General features: G+C 41.3%; 1 protein-coding gene across 1 annotated transcript in view; it reads left to right on the top strand.

Moving 5' to 3' along the window:
- Positions 1 to 26,011, top strand: part of syne1a (spectrin repeat containing, nuclear envelope 1a) — a 126,511-nt gene that overhangs the window by 76,916 nt on the left and 23,584 nt on the right. Inside the window, exons 80-120 of the mRNA XM_014990836.2 lie at positions 132 to 469; positions 584 to 728; positions 850 to 1,068; positions 2,415 to 2,701; positions 2,860 to 3,025; positions 3,167 to 3,322; positions 3,409 to 3,561; positions 3,949 to 4,131; positions 5,265 to 5,402; positions 5,669 to 5,854; positions 6,701 to 6,823; positions 6,923 to 7,105; positions 8,160 to 8,303; positions 10,118 to 10,348; positions 12,028 to 12,171; positions 13,782 to 13,895; positions 14,600 to 14,761; positions 15,063 to 15,257; positions 15,356 to 15,529; positions 17,634 to 17,825; positions 18,336 to 18,467; positions 18,578 to 18,678; positions 19,530 to 19,680; positions 20,247 to 20,375; positions 20,503 to 20,676; positions 20,807 to 21,022; positions 21,113 to 21,214; positions 21,292 to 21,411; positions 21,498 to 21,698; positions 21,787 to 21,960; positions 22,058 to 22,189; positions 22,886 to 23,082; positions 23,358 to 23,490; positions 23,593 to 23,775; positions 23,872 to 24,021; positions 24,107 to 24,283; positions 24,380 to 24,535; positions 24,617 to 24,772; positions 24,868 to 25,038; positions 25,125 to 25,258; positions 25,340 to 25,544. Of these exons, the coding sequence (XP_014846322.2) occupies positions 132 to 469; positions 584 to 728; positions 850 to 1,068; positions 2,415 to 2,701; positions 2,860 to 3,025; positions 3,167 to 3,322; positions 3,409 to 3,561; positions 3,949 to 4,131; positions 5,265 to 5,402; positions 5,669 to 5,854; positions 6,701 to 6,823; positions 6,923 to 7,105; positions 8,160 to 8,303; positions 10,118 to 10,348; positions 12,028 to 12,171; positions 13,782 to 13,895; positions 14,600 to 14,761; positions 15,063 to 15,257; positions 15,356 to 15,529; positions 17,634 to 17,825; positions 18,336 to 18,467; positions 18,578 to 18,678; positions 19,530 to 19,680; positions 20,247 to 20,375; positions 20,503 to 20,676; positions 20,807 to 21,022; positions 21,113 to 21,214; positions 21,292 to 21,411; positions 21,498 to 21,698; positions 21,787 to 21,960; positions 22,058 to 22,189; positions 22,886 to 23,082; positions 23,358 to 23,490; positions 23,593 to 23,775; positions 23,872 to 24,021; positions 24,107 to 24,283; positions 24,380 to 24,535; positions 24,617 to 24,772; positions 24,868 to 25,038; positions 25,125 to 25,258; positions 25,340 to 25,544 (6,927 nt within the window). The remainder of the gene's footprint in view (positions 1 to 131; positions 470 to 583; positions 729 to 849; positions 1,069 to 2,414; positions 2,702 to 2,859; positions 3,026 to 3,166; positions 3,323 to 3,408; positions 3,562 to 3,948; positions 4,132 to 5,264; positions 5,403 to 5,668; positions 5,855 to 6,700; positions 6,824 to 6,922; positions 7,106 to 8,159; positions 8,304 to 10,117; positions 10,349 to 12,027; positions 12,172 to 13,781; positions 13,896 to 14,599; positions 14,762 to 15,062; positions 15,258 to 15,355; positions 15,530 to 17,633; positions 17,826 to 18,335; positions 18,468 to 18,577; positions 18,679 to 19,529; positions 19,681 to 20,246; positions 20,376 to 20,502; positions 20,677 to 20,806; positions 21,023 to 21,112; positions 21,215 to 21,291; positions 21,412 to 21,497; positions 21,699 to 21,786; positions 21,961 to 22,057; positions 22,190 to 22,885; positions 23,083 to 23,357; positions 23,491 to 23,592; positions 23,776 to 23,871; positions 24,022 to 24,106; positions 24,284 to 24,379; positions 24,536 to 24,616; positions 24,773 to 24,867; positions 25,039 to 25,124; positions 25,259 to 25,339; positions 25,545 to 26,011) is intronic.

The following is a 26,011-nucleotide window of genomic DNA, read 5'->3' as shown; positions in this document are numbered from 1 at the left end:
ACCTACTTCATGAGTGTTTTTCCTTACTAACTTATTTTTATGATAGTAATGTGCAGCATTCAATGTATCACGTAAATCAGAGCTTCGATCCGGGACTTCAGTTTAATTAAGCAACCTTCTACATTTTCTAGCTGGCACTGGATCGAGCTCTCAGTCTGGTCCAGAGGCACCGCTTATCTCTGCAGTCCATGCAGGAATGGCTGGACAATGTTTCCACTTTGCTCCATGAGGCCAGATCGGGGGTGGAGATTGAAAACCGCAAAGACCGCATGCGAAATCTGGAAGAAATTTTAGCCCAGGAGAAGAACTTCACAACTTCTGCAGAGGAGATAAGGACCCTGGATCCTCTGCTGGACGATTTTGTGGCGGCAGGAGAGTTGAAACAGGTCAGGACAAAGATTCAGTCGATGCAGCAGATGAAGGAAGAAGTCGCACAGCAAGTGGACGCTTACAGAGAAGTGCTGCAGAGGTATTTCCCTCTGGAATAAAAACAGCATCTTTGAATTGGATCAGATTTTGTTTCTAATATTAAACATTTGATTTAATGCTAATGAAGCCATGCCACGTCTGCATATTTTCCCAGGTGTGATGCATCGTGGAGCTCGTTCCAACACTCAAAAGCGATGCTGGTTGAACAGATGGATGATTTAGAAAGCAAAACATCTGAATTCACAACAGCAAAAGCTCTCAGCATCCACGAAGCAGAGGATAAGTGTCGAAGACAGGAGGTGGGCAACAACATATTGATGTTTATCTTGATTAAAAATCCTACCGATTTATCTTTATGAAATTTTAGCTCTGACTGAGAACATATTCATTGTTGAAGTTTGTTTTATTTTTTTGCTGCAGTCTCTTGTGACTCAGATCGACATGCTGGAGGTGCCTTTGAGTGCTTTGAAGGAGAGTGCTGCAGAGCTGGATCGAATCACGTCCGAGTCCAGCAAAGTTCTCACCCGTCACACTGTGTCGTCGCTACGGCAACGGTGGACACGGCTCCGTAGCGTGGCCCGGGCCCAGGAGAGGGCGCTGGAGGACGCTGCCAGGGAATGGAGGAACTTCATCGAAAAGGTCGGAGGAAAAACTCGAATTTAATATTCTCGCCGTTCCTGTTTTGTTCATTAGTAGCATAAATATCAAATTGCACTGATGAGCAGAAGCCGGTAAACTAAAGCTGAATGGCATGAAGTGTTGTCGCACATTATGCTCATTTGCAGTACAACTTAATTATAGATTAAATTGTCATTGTAATATTCAACAGTACCTTTGCAATCAAGTTTTCACATGCAGACCTACAGCAATAGACTTTTCCCATGTTAAGAGGAACTAGAGTTTGTTTTCATTGTTTAATTGTAGAATATATGAAAATATCTGCAATTGATTCAGGGGTTTTTTTTTTCTAGAAAAGTATCAATTGTTCACTTCTACATTTTTGTCTGAATAACTAAGTTGTACTGTTTACAAGAAAATTATTTGTTACAATGGAAATTTATCTGATAGCATTTCTGTAGTCTGTTTTACCCGATCAGTCAGTGACCATGAACTTACTGGATAAAAGCTCATTACTGTCTCAAAATTACATTTAACTTTTTTTTTTTTTTTTTTTTTTTTTTGCTCCTTTTTCAAACCAGGAACATTTTCTGTGTTTGTCCGAATCTACTCACACAAGCAGATAGTTGGCAAACTTTAAATCGGTTCTTCACAGTAACATTGTGCTATTATCATGACGCCCCGGCGTGAATAACTGGACTCAGAATAACTGGACTCAGAATAGATCTGTGGAATGGATAAAAATGAATTTTATTGTTGGAAGCTTTTCACACAACAATCAAGTTGCCTGCCGCTCATCTAACTGTTTGCTGCAGATTTTGGGTCAAACGCAGTAACGGCTGAAACCAGTTGGTGGGCTGTGATGTAACTTCAGGCGGCCGGCCAACGGCGTCTTCCTGCCAAAACAGTGTGTCACAAAGTGTTTTCCCGCCTTTTGACCTAATTTGAGCTCAGACTCGGTCAGCTCCCACAGATTCCCACAAAGGAGTGTTTCTGAAAGGGAAAGGAAGTCAGACTGAAGGGAATGATCACTTCCTTGTATGTGGCACATTCCTGTTGTCCACTGGGTTTTTTTTTTTCCTCCTTTGTTTGTCTCAGCATGATGTCATTTGCTGCAGTCTTTGTTTGTTAAGTGGTTAAAAACATTTTAGGGTTTGCTTAAATGTAGAAATTAAACAAAAATATAAAACAAAGTATTACCTTTAATGTTTTCCTTAAAAAGCACACCGTAAGTAGGGATGTCAGAGAATATTCTAACCACTTTTTGTGCGTGTAGACACGAACATGAGATTTTTTTTTGTACAGTTATAAACAGGTAGTAGTCTTATTTAGTTGATTCAATCGATTTAACCCTTCCTGTGCTTTAGATGGAGAAGGTGAGCTCCGTATCCAAAGACCTCCACAGTCGTGTGCCAGACTGCACCGTTGAGAAGGCCGCCACCAGGGCGGCGCTGCAGAGCCTGCTGGAATACCACGACTCCTTCAGCCAAGAGGTGGAGAGGGAGCAGTCCACCCTGGCCCTGTTGGTGCAACAAACCCGTTGTCTTAGAGGAGAGGCCGAGAAGGAGGCGGTGACGGAGAAGAAGACGGAGAACGGACATGAAGACACGCCGTGCCTGCAGAAGATCAGACGCATGCAGGAGCAATATGATAGGTCAGTGATAACGTCTCACCACCATGTATCACTGTGGATACGGTGCGTTCAGGGTGACGTGCACTAATGTTTTTGTGCCACGCTGGTGTTTAAAAAGTTTAAAATGGCTTTGAGTTAGTCTTTTGTCATGAAATACACATCTTTGGTGTGTTGTTTAGCCTGTTGTTGCAGGTGCGGTCCAGCAGAACTCAGGTACACCAGGAGCTGAGAGAGAGAGAAGAGGTAGAGAAGGAGCTTGGCTTAGTCAAAGGCTGGATCCAAGACACCCGGGGCTTATTGCTGAGTCCCACTGCAGACCTAGACTCACTTCTGCATGAGCTGGAGGTACGCCACTGAACCTGCACAATACGTCCGCCTAAAACAGGCCACAAACCTCTGATTAGCTTTAACGTTAACACAGCAAATGTAAGCAGACATTACTAAATGGGATTTGTTGCGCTGCGTGTGATCCTGTTTGTATTGCAGACTGCACACGGCGAGGTCATCAGCAGGCGTCAAAGTGTGGAGCGCATGGCGGAGCTGCAGCAGTCCAAATATCAGGACCTGCAAACTGGTCTGCCCTCTGAGCTCAGCATGCAGCTAGCTGAGGTTGCTCTTGCTTTGGGTTCTGCTGAAGATCAGGTAACCTCTTCACTTAGCCGCCTTTAAAAGTTAGATTAAATGTTGTTGAGGATTGCTCTTACGTTTACCATTGTGTCTCCCTGTAGGTTCAGGCAAGGGAGAGGGAGGTGCAGCAGACCAGGGATGTGAAAGAGGACTTCAGCTACAGACTTCAGGACATTGAGACGAAGCTGAAGACCATCACAATAAAACTAGAAGAAAAGAGCGCCGACCTGGAGGAGGCCAAGGAAGAGACCAAAGTAATCAGACAGACAGATTGACTAATTAGCAAGCAATTAACCCCAGTTCAGCTGGCTATTCATTCTGCAGGTGTTGGGGTTAATGTGTGTGAGAGGGTTGGAATGGTTTGAACTGGATTCAGCCGACCCATTTCAGGAAGCACAACACCAAATGGGATTTTAAACCCCTCCATTCTGTTCTTCATCTTGCTGTCTTACTATTACTCTTGTATTAAGCACAACTACTAAATTTGTGGTTTTCTGTTTGGCAGATGATCTATTTAGCTTTTATTCTGGTCCATAAGCTTCCCATCTTTGTCTTGCTGTTCTCTCTGACTGACCTTGACTTCTATATGTTTGTCTCAAATGTTTTTTGGTCCCTTATTTTATTCCTTTTGTTCTCTCTAGGCTCTTTGTGAAGAGTGTGAATCCTGTGGTGGCTCTCTGGCAGAGTTGGGCGTTGCTGTTCAGGAGTTTGGAGAGCAGAACCCGCTGCTGAGTAAGCAGCTCGGCGATGCTGTGGTGAAACTAACAGAGCTGCAGCGTCAAACTGCACAGCAGGCTCAGGACAAAGTCAACAGACTCAAGAAGGTGAGAGATTTCCTCAGTCAATCGGATTTATTTATAGGAACAGACTGTATAGAGATTAGTATGACACTGCTTTACAAAGGTTAAAAACAAAGAAACAAGCATGACAGGACATTTGGACTAAAGTTAAATAAAAAGAACTACAACATATACATATCTATACAATTCTGAAACCAAACTGCAGTTCTTTTGCTATGAGGAACTATCAGAGGCTTTACTTTAAGTATAAGTCAAATAAAGACATGTTTAAAATTACACTTCTCTATGAAAAAAAAAATCAAAAATAGTAGAAACTATGAAAGGCATAATAATCAAATAAAAAAATATGTGAAATATATTAAAATAAAACACATGTATAGATTTTAAAAAATATAATTTAACCCTAGAATGTCGGATGTATATTATTCACAAGAAATTCCTGATATTTCTTCTGTCTCTTTTAACAAAGTTGCTGTTTTACTGAAAACCTGATGCATCAAATCCTATGCTTCTCTTCTGCCCTCTGGTGAAGGATTTAAGCATGACATGTAGCAAGTGCTTGTTTTACTTAATGCACAAAATGGCATTAAATATAATGCTACATTGGCAAGTCCTTACTTGGAAAAGTTACAGACAATAAAATGTAAAGTATCATGTGTTTATCAGTTATGATACATAAGGTATGCAGATGTATTTTGTAGTTTAGTGCATTGTTTAAGTTTGACTTATATCAATAGAAAAAACTACGAAACATATGGATTCCTGCATATCCAGGAAGAAATACATTTTGATTAAGAATTTGACATTTATACCTATTTCAAATCGTCAATATGTTTAGAATTTTCTATTTGCTTTAGCAGCACTAAAAAGGATTCATTTAGTTTTAAAGATATTAAATCTTTCAGCTGCTCTCAACTGCATGTAGTGCATTTATGCTCTTCTTAGGAAAGCAGAGCACTACATTAGTCAGTTTTACTTATTATGAATGTATGTATTATTCCCTGCTTTGGATTGAGAAACAGTCCAACTCTGGCAATGTGCTTCAGATGATAAACCCTCCTGAAAGAGAAACATTTAGCTTCTTATATGGTAGTATAGTACACAGTCTTAGTATTTTATGTTGGTTGTGTCAAATAGCTTTCCTTCTGTTTGTGCAGGCAGAGAAACTTGTGGAGGAATATCACAGCATGAAGGCTTTCATCTTGGCCTGGATAGAGAAAGCAGAGGATCTGGTCTCTGGTAACATCGTCTGGAGCTCTGCGACGCAGCTGCAGGAGCAAATCCGTTCCCACCAGGTGAGTCTCTGAGTCCCACCGGCTGGACCACAAGTAACATAAAGCTACTTGCATCACATTTATGATGTTTTTCCTTAAAAACACCACATTTCTGTCCCACATCGGCCTTATTAATCTGAAAATACTCAAAGCAGCAGCTAATTAGACTCACTTTCTGATTTCCTAGGAAGTGTCTCAGTAAACGTTGGCTGACCTTAATTAGTATAATTGCCCGACACGATAACCTCCCTTCTTTGACGTCTAATTTAATGGTCTTGTGGTGACAGGCGTTGCTGCGGGAGTGTCGCGGTCTCCATGGCGACTTGGAGGCGATGGGGGAAAGGGAGGGGCAGCTGGTGGACGTGTTGCATATGGAGGGATGGAGCCAGCAGGTGAAACACCTCAGCAGACGCACAGAGGAGCTACAGCAGTCGGCCAAGACCCGCTTCCAGAGTCTACAGGATGCAGCTAAAGTAAAAAACTTTTACATGTATTCACTCTTAAAAATGTGACCATTTATTTTCCAAGCTCTGACAGTCGGAGGGGAAATTTCACAGCATCAAAATCCTTCTGCACTAACAGAAAGCAAACCTGTGTGAAAATGACGATTGCTCCCCAAGTGTATGAAATTTCTGTGACTATAAACCTTCTTGGGAAATTTTTTGTGCAAACATTTTATAATATTCCCTCAAGAATTGCAAACAATTAAATTAGAAAGATTTGTTAACGTAGTTTTCCTTGTTCTAGTGAAATTGCAAGAGTCAGACACTTCCTCCTTAGTTATGTGATTAAAATCTGTTAAACAAAATGTGCAATGAAATGTGGCCAACTTGCAGTTTAGTAAGTTTAGCAAAAGGTTTGTTCCTCAAAACTCTGTGACAACATTGCCCCCTTCAGGCTTTTCAGAATATAGCACCATCATAATTAAGCAGAGCAAATCCACGACTCTAATCTGGTCAGTGTACAGCTGAAATCCAGATTATAGTCTTTTGTTTAGTCGTACTAATAACAATGTGCATTTATTTATTTTTTTTAAACAACCTAGATCAAAAAAAGACACTGTCACTTCTAATTACTGCTAATTAAATGCATTCTTGCATCCCTAGTAACATTTGGATAAATCTCATATACCTTCTGGAGAAAATGTTTGGGTGACAAGCCCAAGAAATATATTTTGAGGAGTTAAGTTGGGACCTCTCAACTTAAAAAGAGCCAGCATTGATGAAATGCATCCATCCCAATGTGGAGGGTTTGCAGATTCATGGTAGGAACTGTGTATGGCTCGGCTTGATTCGTCGTTTCCGCGTGTCTCTCTCCAGGACATGCTGCGTCTCGAGGCAGAGGTGAAGAGCCTGCATGCCGTTGTCGATCAGATCCAGGTCGCGCTCGCTTCTCCTGATCTCAACAAGCTCAGCCTCAGGGAGCAGCTCACGCAGCGACAGGTTCCTACACTGAATTCACCGATTTTATTCAGAGATGCTTTATGTTGCATGTCTTTCTTTATTACACACGTATAAATGCTTCCTTCCTTCTCTTCTAAGCTTCTCCTGGTGGATATGGAGGGCTTTAAGCAGCAGGTGGCTTCAGTGCAGCAGTGTCAGAGCGCCCTCCGGCTGCCTGAGGAGGTAGTGGCCAGTCTGCCTATCTGCCACACAGCTCAGTCTCTGCAGCAAGAGGCCAGCCAGCTGCAGCACACAACCATCCAGCAGTGCAACATCCTACAGGTAGACGGCGCTTTAAAATTTTTTTTTTACCTTTATTTTACACAAAACATTCACAGAAAAACAGAAAAAGTTAACACTAATAAACAAATGAATCAGTTAAAAGATTCCTCTGTTAAACATTTACAGACAGACGATTCCGTCTCCAAATCAATGAGATCAGCCTGAAAAATATTTAGTGACAACAGCAACTTTAGGTTCACGTATTTCTGCAAGAAGATGGAGCAGAAAACTTCTTACTTTAGGCTCAGAAAGTAATTTAATTTCATGCTGTCTGGTTGATTTAAAGTTACAGTTCATATATATTAGATAAGTGGCTGTATTATAAAAAAAACATCATGTAAACAATGCAGCCTAAGCCTCGTGGTTTTTCTGTATCATTGGCTGTTCATAGAGTAGTTATTGCTCTAAATTCCTGCTAGTGTCTCAACAGGCCTTTTCAGGAATGTTTGTTTTCTTTTGGCCCCCATCAGGGTTGTGTTTAGCTTCAGCCTTTTGGTTGTGGACAGTTTTTTTTTTTTTTTTATTTATTAAGTGAATGGTAGTGGCTATTTAGAAGATGACTCGAGTCTCTGAGCCATTTCAAACTGCATCACTTGCATCAACAAGAGGCAAAGCCATAAATCTACAAAATGGTTTCTAATTGAGATAGAAACGCCAATCTTACCAAAACTGGAATTTAATTTGTAAATATTAAAAATAGCAAAGTAACTAAGATTTTTGTTGTCAAATCTTGGAAATTGATAACTTTGAAAATGCATTTTATCACACTGAACCTCAGACTTCTGTCAATAAAAAGTTGTCCATAATTGGGAAGAAAAAGAAAAAGTATATGTTGAGTTTTTTTTTGTTGTTTTTTTTTTGCAAATAAAAATCTCAATAGTGTGGTGTGTCTTTATATCCTGCTGTAAACCTGTTCTTCTCAAGGTTCTGAAAGTAAGCACACTAAAGATTTGATATTTCAGGTTTTTACAGATGAAACAGAAATAAATATCTACTTAAACCGCATGTCATTGTGATTTTTCAAAGTAAAGTGTCACATTTTGCCCTTTAACAGGAGGCGGTGGTTCAGTACGAGCAGTATGAGCTGGAAGTCAGGAACCTCCAGAGATTAATCGAGGATGCTCATCGCATCATTCAGGACAGACCCGTTTCCACCAACAACATCCAGGAGCTTCAGGCTCAGATTCACCACCATGAGGTATTTCTTGATTTTTGTGCCCATTTAAGTGCTTGGAGACAGTTTTGGACATTTTTGCACATAAAGTTGAATGCAACCAACTCCCTCCAGAAGTTTCCACTTTAGTAAACAGAGTCTTCTAGTCAGCAAGTCTGTTGTTTGTCTGCAGATTGATTTTTTTTTTTTTCCATTCCTCTTTGCAAAATAGCTCAAATTCTGTCAGACTACAATGGCTGCAAACAGTATTTTTCAAGACTTCCAACAGATTCTCATTTTGGTTTATATTGCTGAGTTATTCTAACGGATAAACATTCTGTGATAAACAGACCTGGCTACATGTTTACAGTCTTTTTCCAGCTGGAATGTAAATCTCTGTGCTAATCTCTAGTCCTTGGCAACCTCTTAAAGGTTTTCTTCCAGGATTGTCCTGCGATCGACTCTTGACCAGATTCTCTGTTCACAATGAAGAAAAATGTCCCCACATCATGACGCTGCCAAAATCATTTTGCACACTACGTTGTGTTGACCTGTCACGTAAAACCCAAATTAAATACTTCGAAATTAGTGGCAGTAACAGGACAAAAAGCCGAATGGTTGCGAATGAAGAACATCAAAGAACCGAGAGCAAATCGGGAACTTGAGTCATTCTACGTATTTCCTTTACTTTTGCCACACGAACTCTAAAAAAGAGAAGTTGCATTACTGCATCTTAAATAAAACTGAGTCAGACTCCATTCGGTCATCCAGATGTTCTAATTTTAGTAATGTGAAGTACAAAAACATAGCACTCATTATGTGACATGGAAAACTTAATTCAGTGCAGTCAGAGCAGCTCTATCCTGTGAGGGGATTGTGAACGATGACATTCCTTTCTTATCTGATGGCTCCAGCATCCATATCTGCCTCAATAGATGAATCTGAGCTTTTCAAACGTCCTGCTTTTTGTTGCATTTTCTCTGAGCCTCGTCAAGCATGTTTGTTGTTTCATGGAGAGCAAAGGTTGAGTCAGAAAACGGGTCAAATCTCCTCACACTGGAAGACATTTTTATTACATTTTGCTTGCTTGCATGTGATAGATTTATATATTCTCTCTATGGCTGATAAAGAAGTTCCGCTTTCTACCTCGGTTTGACAGTATGATTGTGTCCAAGTTTGATCTTTAAGCTGAGCTGCAACTCTGCTGGCCCTTTCAGTCACGTGACGTGTTTATTGGTGCATTGACCATCTGTGGTGCAGAGGGAGCAGGAGGAGGAGGAGGAGGAGCTGTAATTTGAGGCCTGCTCTGTCATTCTCCGTCCCCTGAGCAGCCCCTCTCTCCTTGCAGCTCCCTTTTGTTAGCAGGAATGCGCTCTGCCGACAGGCGGAGACGGGAAGCGGCAGGCGAAGGAAAGGGGGCGGAGAGTTTGGGAGTGAGCTCATTTCCTGTTTTCTCTCCCTTGCCATTTGTGTATATGTGTACAAGAGGGAGTGTCTGAGGGATTTTGAAGTATTTCTGCGAGGGCCTCTGCCTCAACCGAACATCCTGTCGGCTCAGCTTCACTAACCGATCTGAGTCAGGCGCCTCTGTGCTGCTCTGATTGGCTCAGAGACGCAGAGAGGGGGGAAAACTGAGAGAGGCAGTTCTGTTCCCTTTGTACACTTATGCTCACTGTGAAGCCGAAAAGAGTCCGAGGAGAGGAGAGAATGAGTCCGGCCAAAGCAACTCTTCCTTTCATCAGGACCCTGCTGTAACCAGGAGCTCTTGATCGTCTGCTGCGGGCTGAACCTCACTCTCCCGATCCTCGGAGAGGGGGGGTTGGTGATGATCCGTTCTCTTCGGGGGGATGTTTTGACAGGAGCTTACCCAAAAGATCCGTGGCTACCAGGAGCAGATCGCCTCGCTCCACTCCAAGTGCAAGATGCTGACGGTGAAGGCCAAGCATGCCACCATGCTCCTGACCGTCACCGAGGTGGAGGGCCTGTCGGACGGCGTGGAGGAGCTGAGCGACGAGGAGCTGGCCGGCGTCGTGGGAAACGCCGGCTCAGCTGCAAGCAAGCAGCTTCCAGCCCACCCCTCTGTCGTTATGGTGAGTGAGAAAGCTTCTTGACCTGATACGCTCAAAGTGACGAATCTGTGAAGAAATTCCCCACTGCTCTTTGGAAAGTGTTTTTTTTTTATGTCCAAGATGACTACGCAGAAAGCTCCTAAACTAGTAGTGACTATGATAAATTACAGTTTGGAAAGATACTTGACTAGTAATTTGCTTCAAATTCCCTCCTTCAACTCTTCCATGGATGCATTATTTCAGTTTCTTCAGGCAATCTCAGACTCGCTGATCAGAGTTCTGCAAATATCTGTTGCAGAACTTTTCCACCTCGGTGGAAATGCACTCCACATAAAAATACTTTATTGTATCAAGCTTACACTTCCAAGTGATGGTGACAGAGAGAGGGCAAAGGTCTACAGGCTTCTGATCATAAAAATAGAGCTTTTATTTTAGAAGGTGCACTTGGAAAGTCACTCACAAATATAAATATTTTCTCAAAGTTAACATCTAGTTAGAAGTGTTAAAATGCATTAGACTGTAGCTGCCTGGGGAAGATTCAGCATTAATATCACCAAGGCTCATCTCTACTTTCTTAGCTACCTGAACTTTTGCACAAAACGAAACAGAAATCTCATTTTTGTTGTACAAATATATTGTTTTCTTTCTTCCTTTACCTCCATATTAGCCTGAAGCTGAGTGCCTAAGCAGAAGAATATTTTTTCCTTTATAATTATTCTCCTCTGTTGCTTTTTCCTGCATGTTTCTCAGGCGCTCATACTTTTTTTTTTGCTTCCTTGCCTTGTCACCGTTGTTTTGATGCATTTAGTCTCCACGGGCCAGGAAACAGGATATGACTGAATCTGAGTATTTCATGAACAGCTTTCAAGTCTGGTACTGCTGGTGGCTGGAAGTGCATGTTTTACCATAAGCTTTCTTCTTTTTTTTCCCTCTCTCTCTCTGTCGTGTATATTTTAGAGTCATTGTATGAATCAGTTGAATAGCTTTCGTTCCGATGCAGTCTGTTGCTTTTCATTGCGTCATAAAGCCAGGGCAAGACGAAAAAAATAACATCCTTTGATTGTGCTGATGTCCTGAGTCAGTAGGCTGAGTTTTATGCTTGACTCACATTTCAGCTGAAGCATGCAGGCACGCTGGTTCTAAGACTGCTTTACGCTCCTCGTTAGCTGCTCTTAGCTAAGCCTTAGACATTTTTCATCAAAGATAACACTAACCTATTGTTGATTGTACTTCTGCATCAAATACCATATGTGAAGGACACGTGTTTCTACAGAAAAAGAGGTGTCTGTGGTTCTGTAACCGTTACTCTACAGTATGTGGGTGTGTGGTGTGAACAATCACTGAGCGTAAACCTGCAGCGTGTGTCAGCTTCCGGGTGGAGGCCATTCCTTCACCCCGTTCTGTAATTTCAGTCATTTTCACTGGGATCTGGTGTGTGTGGAGACATACTGCAGTGTTTTATTTCAGTACCAGTAATCTGACCATATCAGTGTGATATTTAATTATTTACCACCTTATTAATCCTTGCAAAGCCCTACCCTGTTAATTTTTATGCTTTCTCTTTATCTCCCTCTTTATTTTCACCTCTCTCCCCTGTTTTGATGTGGCTCTTTTCTGTTGTTTCCCCTCTTACCCTGTTCTCCCCTCGCATGCTTTTGTTTCATGTGTTTTTTGGTGTGCGGTTGCATATCTGTGGTCAGATGACAGCCGGGCGCTGCCACACACTCCTCTCCCCCGTGACAGAGGAGTCAGGGGAGGAGGGCACCAACAGCGAGGTCTCCTCTCCCCCTGCCTGCCGCTCCCCCTCTCCGGGGGCTAACGCTGCTGACATTCCTCTTAACCAGGTACTCGCAAATCCCACCCCGGTAATCCTCATCCTGCCCAGCTTCCATTACTCACCAACCACCATCTGTTTAAGATGCAACTGCAGAGACATTTGAAATCCCCGTAGAATAAAAACTGTGTAAGTGTCAAATTGAATGGTTCATCCATCGGGATGTATGTTTAAATAGGAAGTGAGGTTCAAAAAGTACTTATCTTACCTGGAGTAGATAACTCATCATAAATCCAGATTAGCTTGGACCTGGAAGCTAAAGCTAACTGCTTAGCTAAAGGAATCAAAACCAAATCGCACTTCTACCATCTTTAAGAAATTAGTTTTAAAAATCATCATAGCAGGTGATGAAAATATTATTTTATGAGGATTTAAACATTGAAATTAATGGTTATTTGCAGAGAAGCTTGTGATTATGTACATCTGATGTTTTAAACCGTGTGTCACCAGTTATTTCCTTGTGACGTGCACAGAGAATATAACAATAAAAGTATCTTCAGTGGGAGAAACTACCTCATATGAAAGTTAGGAAGTGTAAAAATCAATAAAATACCACACTTATATAGGATATTTTTTGTTTCTTTCACTGCTGTTTCTGTTAGCTTCTGTTCTGTGTTGCAGTGTTTTGGTTGGAGAGCTTTTTGCAGTCTTATTATATCTGGTCAGAAACTGTTTGAGTCTGGACGTTTTGGCCTGGATTCAACACATCCTCCCTTCTAAAGGGAGGAAGGTGTTGATAACCTTTATGAAATTTTTGAGATTACAGCTGTTAAAAGTCTAGACGTCTGCTCTGACTCGGCTCCCCTCTCAATTTTTAGCTTGCATAAAGAAGAATGAAGAATGTTGTAGCGGTTAGCTTGTTTTTAATCTGACTTCGGTGCAGTGTTTTAAAAATGAAGAATGCTTAATATTTGAGTAGAAAGGTGTTTTTTCTGCATTCATTTTTTTACTCTCCTCTACAACCTGACATCCATCACCAACACAGCTGCTGTTCGATTCACCTGTAGATCACCTGCTGCGTCCTTCTTTCTTTATTATATCAGCATTGTCTTTGGCCTAATATTTCTTTTTTGCCATCTGTGTTTTGCTGTAACAAGGCTTTGAATCAGACCCAACACGACATTAAGACTGCAGTTGTCTTATTCTGTCATTACCTTTGATATTCAGTTTACTGAACTGACAGCAGAAGAGCTGATAAGGTCAATAATAAGACCTTATCGGCTTATTATTGCAGGAAAGTTTCATGACTGTAACCTTACTTAATGAGTCTGTGACAGGAAGCTGCTTAGACAACAGGAAAGACACCGACAGATTTATCTCACAGCAAGGTAGTCCCTGTAGGCTTGAATTCTCACAAATACTCCCTTTGTGTTTGCATAACCGTATCCACTAACCATTAACTTGTGACTCTGGTTTTTGCTAAGTTTCTACCTTAACCTCCCAGGGAAATGCGCAGGTCTGCAAAGCTTTAGTCATCTTTTCAAAGCTATTTTGGGCACAAAATGTTTGTTAAAACCTGTCGTTGGGTGCATGTCTAGGAATGTGAGGACACACTGGAATACCATATGCCATTGTAGTACCACATTTAACCTTCGTGCTTGTTGTGTTGTTGTGCCGTAGGGTCGGAGTGCTCTAAGCAGAGCGCCGCTCCAGGAGCTGTACGACCCGTCAATGGAGGCAAGTGCTGCTAACTTGGACGACCTGCAGAGATCCTGGGAAACTCTCAAGAATGTGGTATGGAATGTCTTCAGCTTCATCTAAATGGATACAATCAAATGTGGAACCGACTCATTGTCTTTTACACCACAAACTTGGAATACATTTCAACAAATCTAAAGGTGGAGCTGGATGATGATTTAACAAATGTTTCTGCATTAAAAAGCACAACTTTATACCTAATACCTGTAGATATTACTGTCGCCATTCTGATTCTGTGTTATTAATAGACAAGAGGTTAGTAATAATAGATCCTGTGTGAAAATTTATTAAAATAAAACCTCTTAGTTCTTAAAATTAAATTAAATGGATTCAAATTTAGAAAACTAAACTATCAGATGGTTTTAGTCAGTAGTGGAAATTTTTTTAATAATATTGAAACTATAGAATAAATGTAACTTGAGCATTTGGGATCAGTGTTTGGTCATTTAATTACCAAATTTTAATTTTAATTTAATTCTTTGGGAGAAGTAGATTTTGCTAAAAAAAAAACAAAAAAAAAACTACTGTGACATTAAATGGAGCCATGTAAAAAAAGATTGAGCTTTTTAAAAACTAAAAGTGGGTTGTCACTTGGTGTTTTATCTGGATGATAACTCCAAACGTGACACCAAATCAACACAGAAGTGGTGACACAAAAACAACTTCCCTCCAACTCAGTCTACAGTCTCCAATTTTCTTAATCCTCATTTTTTTTCCCCCTTATTTATCTCTTACCACAGATAAGTGAGAAGCAGAAAAGCCTGTATGAAGCCCTGGAGAGGCAGCAACACTATCAGGAATCCCTCCAGTCCATTTCCACCAAGATGGAGTCCATCGAAGGGGCCCTGAACGAGGGCCTGGAACCCAACAAGACCCCTGAGAGCCAAATGGCAGCCCACCAGGTTAGAAAGAAATATTTGGCTTGCTAGCTGAAATCCTGAAAAGCAAAATGCAGTGCAGAAACTATTGTAGATGTTGTGAGAAAACAAAACAAGTCAGATGTGTGAAATCAGATTAAAGGGACCGATATTGCACTACAGACTGCATGGCACCATTCTTCACTGCTATGCCAACATCACAGCTACGGCAGACAGTTTCTTTTTGCGCTGCTGTTGGGCAGTTCTCTCCCCGCTTTCTCACCGTCTTCCTCCCCTTCATTCAGTCCCGTCAGATTCTCACATTTCTCTGTCGCCATCTGCGCAGGCTCTTATGGACGAGATCCTGATGCTGCAGGATGAGATCGGCGAGCTGCAGGCTTGCTTCTCTGAAGAACTGGCAGACAACGACGGCGATGGGAAGGCTGGGGACCAAATGGCGCTGCACTCCACTCTAACCGTACTGGGAGAAAGGATGGCCACTATTCGCATGAAGGCGTCTGGAAAGCGGCAGCTCTTGGAGGTAGAAGCCAGAAAATATTCCTGTCTGTGTTTGAATTTTTTATTTGTAATATATGCGCTGATCCTCACCTGGGAATCCGACATGGCTGACCTCTGTAGGAGAAACTGAGCGAACAGCTGGAGGAGCAGCGACAGGAGCAGGCGCTGCAGCGGTACCACAGCGAGGCGGAAGAGCTGGACCACTGGCTGCTCAGCACTCGGGCCACTCTCAGCTCTGCTCTTCAGCCCCAAAATGAAGACATGGACATGGAGGAGCAGCTCATCGACTGTCAGGTCAGGCTCACATTCCTGCCCTCTTCAAATCTGTACATTTTGGACAGCATGAAACAGTCTGTACTTGATTTATTCAGGTTTATAATTTGCTGCTTTTCTTGCTCTTTCCTTCCTGAAGGGAAAAAATTAATAAATTCAGATATATTAGGACATGCTTTCCTATGTTCATTAGAGAGTGAACTGTAACAAGTTAAACTGTTGGACTTCACTGTTCCAGAAATAACATCTTTCCATTGTTTCACTCACCTGGTATGATGCTACTGTTGCTATTTTAGTCCAGCCAAAACTGCTAAATTAGAACAACTTTCTCCAAATTAGGGCAATGTATGAGCTCTGCTGAACATCGGTCCTCTTCTCATCCATGTTTCTTTTGTAACACCTGCAAATAATAAAGTCAGTGTCTTTTTTTCTGTAGCTTAGTTGTCCTTGCATTTGGTTTAAATCTGTCATGTATACAGTTGAACTACAATAATAAAGAGAAAGAAAGTGAACACATCAGAAATTTGCAGAGGTGGGATGATGTTATGTATGAAACACCAAAAGTAGGTATGAGGTGATGGCTATTGGAAGTCTATGCAAAGATTTGTGATTATTTGTTCAGTCAGGAGGATAAAGTAAGGAGAAATGTTTGAGTTTGGTAGCTTAGAAATCTAACAGACCGGTTCTCTACTCAGATATTATATATATAAAAAAAAGAGTCCAGTCTGCTTTTAATTAAAATGTTTAAATTTCTACTTAAGATTTGACCAGGATTGTTACTTTTATGCACATGGGAATCAACAGTCCCTTTGTTTCTAACAATACAATTTATTAACAAGTCGGGATTGTGAGAAACTGAGCAGCGGTGAAAGGAAGCAGCTGAAAGTCTACACATGATCAGTGAATTTTTTACTTGACTTATTTTGACAATGAACACACAAAAAGTAAAATCAAATGTAACTTTAGCATTTCTCTATCTAAAAAACTTTGTCAGTATCTCTGTCTGCAGAGATACTGTTTGGTATGAGGAGAAAACCTTCCTCTTGCACTTTTGCAAGATCTGTTTATGTCAAGAAAACAAATTTCTCTTTCTAATTGACAATCTGCAGTTCCATTTGAACAACCTCATGTTATGGTGCCTTTTTAATTTTTAGAGAGCCTCCAAATGTTTTTTTTTTTTTATGTGTGGCAGAAAAGTGTTAATATTGCTTTTCTACCTACTTTCTACACTTAAGAGAATAATTGTGATTTACTGATTTTTCCTACTTTTTAAGTTTTCCAACTGCCTTGTGAATCGTTGCATCTCTTATAAAGATTGATTATGGGTTCTTTAGCAAAATATTCAGAGAAATTCTGTTATTTTTCTGGAGTTAGACCTTCTCTCTTTTCTCGACGGCGCTTAATCCACAAATATTATGGTTTTGCATATTGTACATGTATAATGCATGAGACTATTGTGGGTTTTAACAAAACCAAAGCTGTTCTGCAGCTGAGGCAAAAGAAATCAGTATTTTGAAGTGTGTTTGTCGCAGCTGAGAAAGATTAAGCTGATTATAGATTACAAATATCTCCTGCGGTGCTCTGTTCCAAAAGTCCAAAAACGTCCAGATTAGTAGCTTCAGAATAAATCTACTTTGATGGTTTGACATTAAATATTACAAGGTAAAAGTGTAAAGAAATATGTTGGAGGGAGACAGCTAAATTATACATTTATGTAGTTATATAGCAATATACATGTTTTATTGATTCTCATTGCCTATTAAGAATAAATGTTGCTCATTCATATATGAACAGTCTGTTTTATTAAATGATTTCAGCTGATCTTGTCATGGTTTAATACTAAAATAATTTATTCATTTTGAACCTTTGAGTTCTCAGTTTTTTTTGCTTCACTGGCTTCAGAACATTACATAACACGTATAAATGTATAAATATATATATTATAGTCAAATGTCCTATAAAAATCATTTTTACAGTGTTCTAGTAATTTTAGTTTCTGGAGTAATAAACGATGGACTCGTGTCACATTTTCACGTCTTGATGATTAAATAGGAGGCTTTTAAAAACAAACAATGCCTACGCAGGAGTGTCACCATTTTCTCAACTGCAGCTCTTGTCCTTCCAGAATATGCTCTTTGAGATCGAGCAGAAAGTGTCCTACCTCTCAGAGCTGTCCGTCCACAGCGAAAGCTTGCTGCTGGAGGGCCGCGCTGAAACCAAGGAAGAGGCGGAGCAGCTGAGCCTCAAACTGCGCTCCCTCAAAGACAGCCTGCTGGAGCTGCAGCAGATGCTGCAGGACAAACAGGTTGATATACAGGTGAGATCAGAAACCATATATTCTGCTTGGCCTCTTTTCCTCCTCCCGCTTGTGGCTTATTTCTTATGCTTTGCAGCTGCACATTGAGCTGGGTCGCACAGTCAATGGTCGTATTGTTGAAGCAGCTATAAAGGTCATTCATTCTTCTCAGACAAGTCCACTGTTTCCCTCTGTAGAACAACAGCAGCCTGTGTTTCACAGTGTCACTCAAACAAAAGGATGCTAGCTCATCACATGCAAACACTAAATGCAAAGCATCAGATCTGTTTCTCTCCTTTGTTTGAGAAAAAACCAGATTTCTTCTAAAAAATCATTCCTACATGAGAATAAGGCACCCTTCTTATTCCCTAACCAGTAATTTACAACCCAATAATAACAAGGTAATCTTTTTTTGTTTGCTTTTTATTTAACTGTGCCAGTGGCATTTCTCCTGCCACTAAAATGACAGCGTTTACAATTTGAGACTGTTTTTGTGAAACGTATTTATATCTCTACTATCTTTTGTTTTAGGGATCATTACAGGAGCAGGAGGACAGTGAGCCAGACTCCTCTCTGTCGCAGAGTCCAAATGTCCAGGATTGGTTGTCTCAGGCCCGCTCAACACGCTGCCAGCAGCACCACGACAATCTGCTGAGACAGAAGGTAAAGCAATCTCTGTGGATTTTATTTCACACTGATCAAGCCTCATATTTTTGAAACCTCTTGAACATTGATTTAATAATACAAGTAACATTAACCCTGATATATTTCAGGAGCTGCAGGAGCAAGTGGAGGAGCAGAGGAAGCTGCTGCAGTGTGTAGCAAGCGTCGGGGAAGAGTTACTCAGTCAACATGGGACAACTAATGGGGACAGGTGCTTCGATTTATATCTGTATCCATGCTGTTCTTACCCACTACAGTTAGCTTAACAATAGCTAACAGTACTTAGCTATTGTTAAGCAACAGTAGTTAGCTTAACAATAATTAGTTTAACATTGTTAAGTTGTAACTATTGTTAGGTACATCTAAGCTGTTAAACTAAGGATTATAGAGCGCACCTTACTATGAGCCGCATCTACAAAGGTTTTTAAAAATAAATAAATAAATTTGGAAACGTGCATATATAAGCCGCTGGTACCTCCACCGCTCTCGGTTTTCCACAAATCTGCTATTAATGACGGAGCCCTGCGTCTCCAACGCCGATTCGTTCACCCTGAGCTTTACGTGCAGCGGCTCTATTTCCTTCCTGTACTGCCAGATTAATAGACTCCAACTTTAAAGCTGCATCATATGAACTTCTTCGTGTGGCTTCCATGAGGAGGGGGTATGAGTTTGAAAACATTTCTCCATCGTGCCTGCTGCTAGCATGTGCTTGTTCTAAATAAAAATTAGCACTTTCTTCTTTGATTTCCAATGTTGACTTCCAATGATTCACTTCCTGCTAAAGAGCCCCCTGGTGGTTTAAGAAAAATCCACAGAAAAGCCGCAAAGTCCGAAAAATACGGTAGTTATATGTATGTTTAGCTATGACATTGATTCAATGTGTGAATCCTGGTAAAGATGTGCAAAAAGCCATAAAGCATTAACATGTACATTGCTTTTAGTTGACACCAGCCACATTTTAAAAAAGTAATTATAAGATGTTAGATTATACAACAGTGTAATCTGCCTTATCGTGATGCAGAGGAGACATGTTAGTATTTTATAGAAACCTTCTTCCCACAGTGAGGAGGCTGTCCCCGGCGGAGTGCTGCTGGAGTCTGAAAGCTTTTCTCCTCTTGACCAACTGAGACAAAGATGGGAAAACCTGAATAAAGATCAGAGCACAAAGCTGCAGCTCTCCCTCAACACCCTGGAAAAAGACCAGCTGAGTCCGGTACGCACGTCAAGTACTGAGGTTTTCTGTGGTATTTTGAAAAAAGGGATGATGGCGTGTTAGGGCCAGACAGAAAAATATTTTTTTTCTGAAATTACAAGAATAATGTGATGTAAATAGTGGAATAAATGTACAATATTAACAGGAGAAAGTCGTAAAATTACTAGAAAGAAAGTTGTTTTCATGAGAACAAAGCTTTCTGATAGTGTCAAGGTCTAATGTGACCAGCTTTCTTTGATATAGACTCCCTCTTTTACAAAATAGTTTTTCTTTTGATATTCTTTTAACTCAACAACATCAAATTATGCAGGATGTCCTTATTTAATTTTTTTATGTTGTAGATGTTATAAAATTATTACTTAATTCTCCTACAGTAAGACTTTATTATAGTAATATTAAGACTTTACTCTAGTAATATTTTGACTTCATTGTCACACTACTTTTTTTCTTGCAGTATTATGACTTTATTCTCATAATTAGTTGTTTTTTTTTAGCCTGGCTCTTATACTCAGTAGTAAAAAGTGACCTGTTTTTTTTTTTAATTAAAACTGTGTCTCTATGTCCAGGTTCTTCACCGGTCCCGTCTGTCCAGTCCAAACATAGCTCTGAGGAGTGAGGCTCCCGACCAGGACCCTGGGTCTCCCAGATCGTTGTTTGAAACCTGCTGCCAAACTCTAGAAAGAATTAAAGAAGAGGTAAACCTCTTCTTTAATTCTTTTAATTTTGTTTAAATCTCTTCTCACTTCAGATCGCTTCAGATATTCCCTGTCTTTAATGAGAAAATAAAAGCCTTCACATAGTCTTATTTATTCTTCGCCACAGGCAGCAGGTGGTGACGGTAAGCTCGCAGCGTCGTTAGGATCAGAAAGAGTGCAGCAGGATCTGTATGCTGCAGTATCTGCGGCCTCCACCTGGCTGGATTCAGCAGAGAATCAGCTGCTTTCTGGTCCCATTCTGCTTTCTGAGGATACAGAGACTCAACTTACAAACCTGGAGGTAAAAAAAAAGAAGAAGAAAAAAAAACCACTTTATATCTTATCTTATATTTTAGTTTGCACAGGAGACTGCAATAAAAGCACACTCTCTAAATTGAGGGATTGTTTTTGTTATTATTATTTCTGTTCAGGCTCTGAGCAAGCAGCTAAAAGAGATAACAAGACAGGTGAACCAGAGCAGAGAGCTGCTGGGAGGAGGAGTCGGCCGGCTGTGTGGAGGAGAAGAGCGGGCCCTGATGGAGGACACGTTGGAGGGCCTCCAGGAGCGGATGGGCCTGCTGGGCTCCGCTCTTGAACAGCATTGTGAAGGCATGAGAGACGCGCTGCAGGAACACTCTGCCTTCCAGGTCTGTAGCACCGTAAAACTGGAATGCATCTCCTATGTTTTTTTTTTTGTTGCTAATCTTACTTTATTTTTTTCTTCTCGTGTTTTTCAGAATGAGCTAAGAATGATGTTCACAGCCCTGACTGAAAGTAAACATCACTTACTACAAAAGATGGTTGGAACAACAGACAGACCTGCATCCAAACAGTTAGAGGTACATTCTGAACTACTAATAAAAAAGGACAAAAACAAAAAGGACAGCATGATTGTAATGTCTTATGTATCTTGCAGACATTGTCTGAGGTGGAGGACAGCCTCAGAGAGCTTGAGCAGAAAGTGACAGAGCTGAGGAGCAAAGCAGAAGGACTCAGATCAGACCAAACCCCCAACCAGGAGCTGCTAAAGCTACAAGTAAACCTTATTCTACGTTTTTTTATTCCACCTGCACCGTTTTTTACGCTTTAACACCCTGGTGTGTGTTTTTTTTTTTTTTTAAGGATGCCTATGAGGAGCTGGTGCTCATGGTGGGCTCTAGGCGCAGCAGCCTGAACCACAGCCTGTCTCTGAAGGCTCAGTATGAAGCTGCGCTCCGTGATCTCACCGACCTGATCGACACCGCTCAGGACAAGATGGCTGCCGACCAGAAGATGACCGTCGCTTCTGTCAGCAAAGTCCAGATGTTGCTCGACAAACACAAAGTAAGGAGAAAACATGTTTCAAACTCTGCTTTTTTTTTTTGTTTGTTTGTTTTTTGGAGCAGATTTTAAAATTTCTTCTTGGATGCAGGAGTTTTTTCAGGGACTGGAGTGCCACATGATCCTCACCCAGACACTTTATGGAAAAGTATCCAGTCTGGTGGCACAGAGGGAAAGCCAAGCCCTGGAGGAGACCATGAATTTAGCTCACAATGTGCTGAAACAAGCACACAGGAGGGGAGTGGAGCTGGAGGGCATTTTGGAGGTGAGAGTAATTTTTAGAAGCAGCTACGCCTTGACAATGCGTAACTAAAGATGTCATGATATATCTTTCTGCCTTTTCTCCTGTTTTCGTATTTTAGTCCTGGAGCAGACTCATGGGAGATTATAAGGCTTTGTGCAGACAGTTGGAGGCGGTAGAGTGTAGCATCCCCACTGTGGGTCTTGTTGAGGAGACGGAGGAGAGGCTTCTTGAGAGAATCAGTCTCTATCAGGTAAGCTCGTTTTATACACAATAACACAAACTCTCATAATCTTAAAACCAAATATGACTCTTTAGAGAGAGGTCTGCAACCTGTGGCTCTTCAGACCTTCCAAAGTATCTCTTAATAATAACATTAGCTAAAAATGATAAAGAGACCGCTAATATTTGAAAATATAGATATTATAACAAATGTTAGTTGTAGCAGTTTTCTCATTTTTAATGGATTCCAAAACATGAATGACACTAAAGGTTACAGTAATATTTTTTTAGATCTATTTTTCTTGTCATTTTGGGCAAGAACCCAAAATGTTACAAAGTATTTTTGATCTAGTGCTAATATTAAGTACAATTTAAAGATAAAACTAACTTACAAGTAATTTTTTCAGAAACGTAGTAGCTTGCTTGCTAATAATTCCATAATATTGATTAAAAAAAAAACCAGTATATTCCCGAAAAGTTACTTGTACATTAGTTTAGTCAAGTGTTCGAAGATATTTTTACTAGATAAACTAGACAAAAAATACCAGGTAGGAATTTTGTGTTTTTTGTAGTGTAGGTTGGAAACTTTCTGCTTTTAAAAATTGATTTTCCACCCATATCAACATTGTGCAGCACAGATGAACATGTATCAATCTTAAGATCAAAAATGATCCCTGGTGCAGGAGAACCTAATGGTTATTTAATTGACTTGTTTACTGATTTGTAGCGTCTGAAGGCGAGCCTCACAGAGCATCAGCCCCAGCTGTACCAGGTTCTGGAGGAGGGAAAGAGGCTTCTCCTGTCAGTCAGCTGCTCAGACCTGGAGAACCAGCTCACACAGCTGGGCGAACACTGGCTCTCCTCCACCACGAAGGTCAACAAAGAACTGCACCGTCTCGACTCGACGCTCAAGCACTGGAGCAGGTCTGGATCTGTTGTCGCAGATTTTTATCCCTTTGGTTTTTTTCAGTGATCCATTGAAATGTTTCGAGTTTTGTCACTTTACCACACAAACTTCAGTGTATTTTACTGGATTTTATGTAGAAAGCGTTTTTTTCCCATCCACATTTAGGCACCAGTATGTAATCGTTTATCAAGTACCAACCCAAATGTTTGGAGCTGTAACATGCAAAGTTCAAGGTATCCAACTAAACGTGATGAATGTTCCCTTAAGTCCTGTTTTTATTTTTACATTAAAGGTACCAGAGTGAATCAGCAGAGCTGAGGCACTGGCTGCAGTCTGCCCTCGACAGGCTGGAGTTCTGGACGACCCAGTCGGTGACGGTCCCTCAGGAGCTGGAGACGGTCAGAGACCACCTCTCTGCCTTCCTGGTCAGTTAGGTTCTCACATCAACACCAAAAATGCACAACTCGTTCTGGTACGTTTTATTAATCTGCTTGAGCTCCGTTTTGGATATTCCTCGACTCTTGCAGGAGTTTTCAAAAGAGGTGGATGCCAAGTCGTCGTTGCGGTCGTCCGTGCTGAGCACAGGAAACCAGCTTCTGCGGCTGAAAAGAGTGGACACCGCTGGCCTGAGGACGGCCATGGGCCAGGTGGACACCCAGTGGGCCGAGCTGCTCACTCGCATCCCGGTGGTGCAAGAGAAACTGCATCAGGTCTGATTTCTATACATATTCCAAGTTAATTACACTGGGGGTATTTTGTGTGTGTTTTTTTTGCACTCCTATCAACTCTCACCTTTTGTCTTTTAGTTGCAAATGGAAAAGCTTGCATCAAGACACGCTATCACAGAACTGATGAGCTGGATCACCCTGATGGAGACCATCATAGAGGAAGATCAGGACAAGATAACGGGAGCCGTCGGTTCAGACATGGTCCAGAACTTCTTACAGAAGTACAAGGTGCAAAGAGCAACCTGTATTCCTGCTTTCAGCACTTAAACTGTCTTTTATCGCCATCTCACGATGTCTCATCTTTATCTTGCAGGGTTTTGGAATAGATCTGACCTGCAAGCAGCTGACTGTCGACTTTGTGAACCAGTCAGTGTTGCAGATCAGCAGTCAGGACGTAGAAGGGAAGCGCAGTGACAAGACAGACTTTGCTGAGAAGTTGGGAGCTATGAACAGACGATGGCAGATACTGCAGGGGCTCATCGCTGAAAAGGTAGAGCGACATCTTCGAATGAGAAGATTATTCTGATCTGGACCTCCTCATATGTCACGTCTGAGTTGTGAAATGCTTTTTGGGATCGTGTTTCAGATTCAGATATTGGAAGGACTTTTGGAAAGTTGGCTAGAGCACGAGAATGGAGTTCAGGCTTTGAAAACCTGGCTCACGCTTCAGGAGGAGAAGTTAAAGAAGAAACCGCGGATAGAGGACGTAGCATCGGTGCAGAATGCACTCAAAGACTGTCAGGTTGGTGCACTGTGCTCCTGTTGCAGCACATCTAATGTTCTTTTAAAAGGATTCATTTTAGAAACTGATCATTGTAAACAGGAGTGGGAGCAATTAGTGAAGGAAAAAGAGAAGGATGTAGAGAAAGCAGAGGAAAGAGGAAACGCTCTGATCCAGGATAAGAAAGGAGATGCCTGTTCCGTTGTGAAGGAAACCCTTAAAGGACTGAACCAGTCCTGGGCTCATTTGGACCACATGGTGAGCTTCTTTTATATCATTTTGTCTCATTGGTCATTTCCTTAATTTTACCACACATATATAAATTTTGTCCCTTTTTTTTTTTTCCATACCAGATTAGTCAGATAAAAGTGAATTTGCGGTCAGTTCTGGAGCAGTGGATTCTGTACCGACGAGCTTCAGAGGAGATTAGTGGCTACCTGATGGAGGGGAGGTACTCTGTGTCCAGGCTGCACCTCCTGAACGGGTCGTTGGAGGCAGTGCAGCAGCAGGTGGATAGTCTAGAGGTGAGGATGGCAGAAGTTTCACTGCTCTTTTTCTAAAAAAGTGAGACACCTCTGTTTAAAAATCTTTTTCTACGTCTGCATCACAGAGTTTGCAAGAGGAGATGGATAAACAGGAGAGCAGTTTGAGAAAGTTTGGCTCCATAACGCACCAGCTGCTGACCGAGAGTCACCCATCTGTGGCTGAAGCGCTCAACAGAGCCCTCCAGGATGTTAACGCCAGGTAGTGATAAGAAATACCTACGTGGATCACTTTAGGGCTAAACCGCAGCTGACGTCAGCCTTTTTTTATTCTCCACTTAAGGTGGAATCAACTACTGGAGCAGATCTCCGAGCAGCTGAGGAGCAGCAAGTCCCTGCTGGGTCTGTGGCAGCGCTACAGGTCGGCGTACAGCCAGTGTGTCAAGGCGGTTCAGAAGCAGGAAGAACGTGCAGATCGTCTGCTGAGGAGCGCCACCGACAGAGAGATCACAGAGGAGGAGAGCAGCGCCTGGATAAAGGACTGCAACGTAAGTCAGGCAACAACAACAACAATACAGAATCCAAGTTACAGCTGCACAAACACAGCAGGATGCTTGGTTTCAAAAATGTTTTGATTGGTGTGCATTTGTTTTCAGCTCACTTTACTCTGATGTTCCTAAATAAACTCAAGTATCTTACAGATGTGTTTAATTTAACCTAAGTGTTAATCCAGATGTTCTACGCAGGCCTCAGGTGTTTGTTAGAGGAAATTAGTGAGTGATGTGGAAAGTTAAGATGTCGTTGAAAGGGTTCTGGTTAGTTGAAATAAAAAAAAAACAACTAAATGTTGAACTACTGGAAAAGTAACACTGCACAACTGTAAACACACCACACCCATTATAAACCCAGTGGTGGCATCATCATGCTGTGGGAATACAAGACTGCGGTGGATGTTTCCACTCGAGCTTTTCTAAATGTACAACCAGAGATATTTCCCAAAAGTCTTACAGCAAAA

Source organism: Poecilia mexicana, unplaced genomic scaffold (genome assembly GCF_051168715.1).
Source record: "Poecilia mexicana isolate PSO_F unplaced genomic scaffold, ASM5116871v1 scaffold_21, whole genome shotgun sequence".
In the NCBI taxonomy this organism is placed as follows: Eukaryota; Metazoa; Chordata; class Actinopteri; order Cyprinodontiformes; family Poeciliidae; genus Poecilia; species Poecilia mexicana.
Note: the sequence above shows the minus strand (reverse complement) of the source record. Positions and strands in the feature narration are given on the sequence as shown.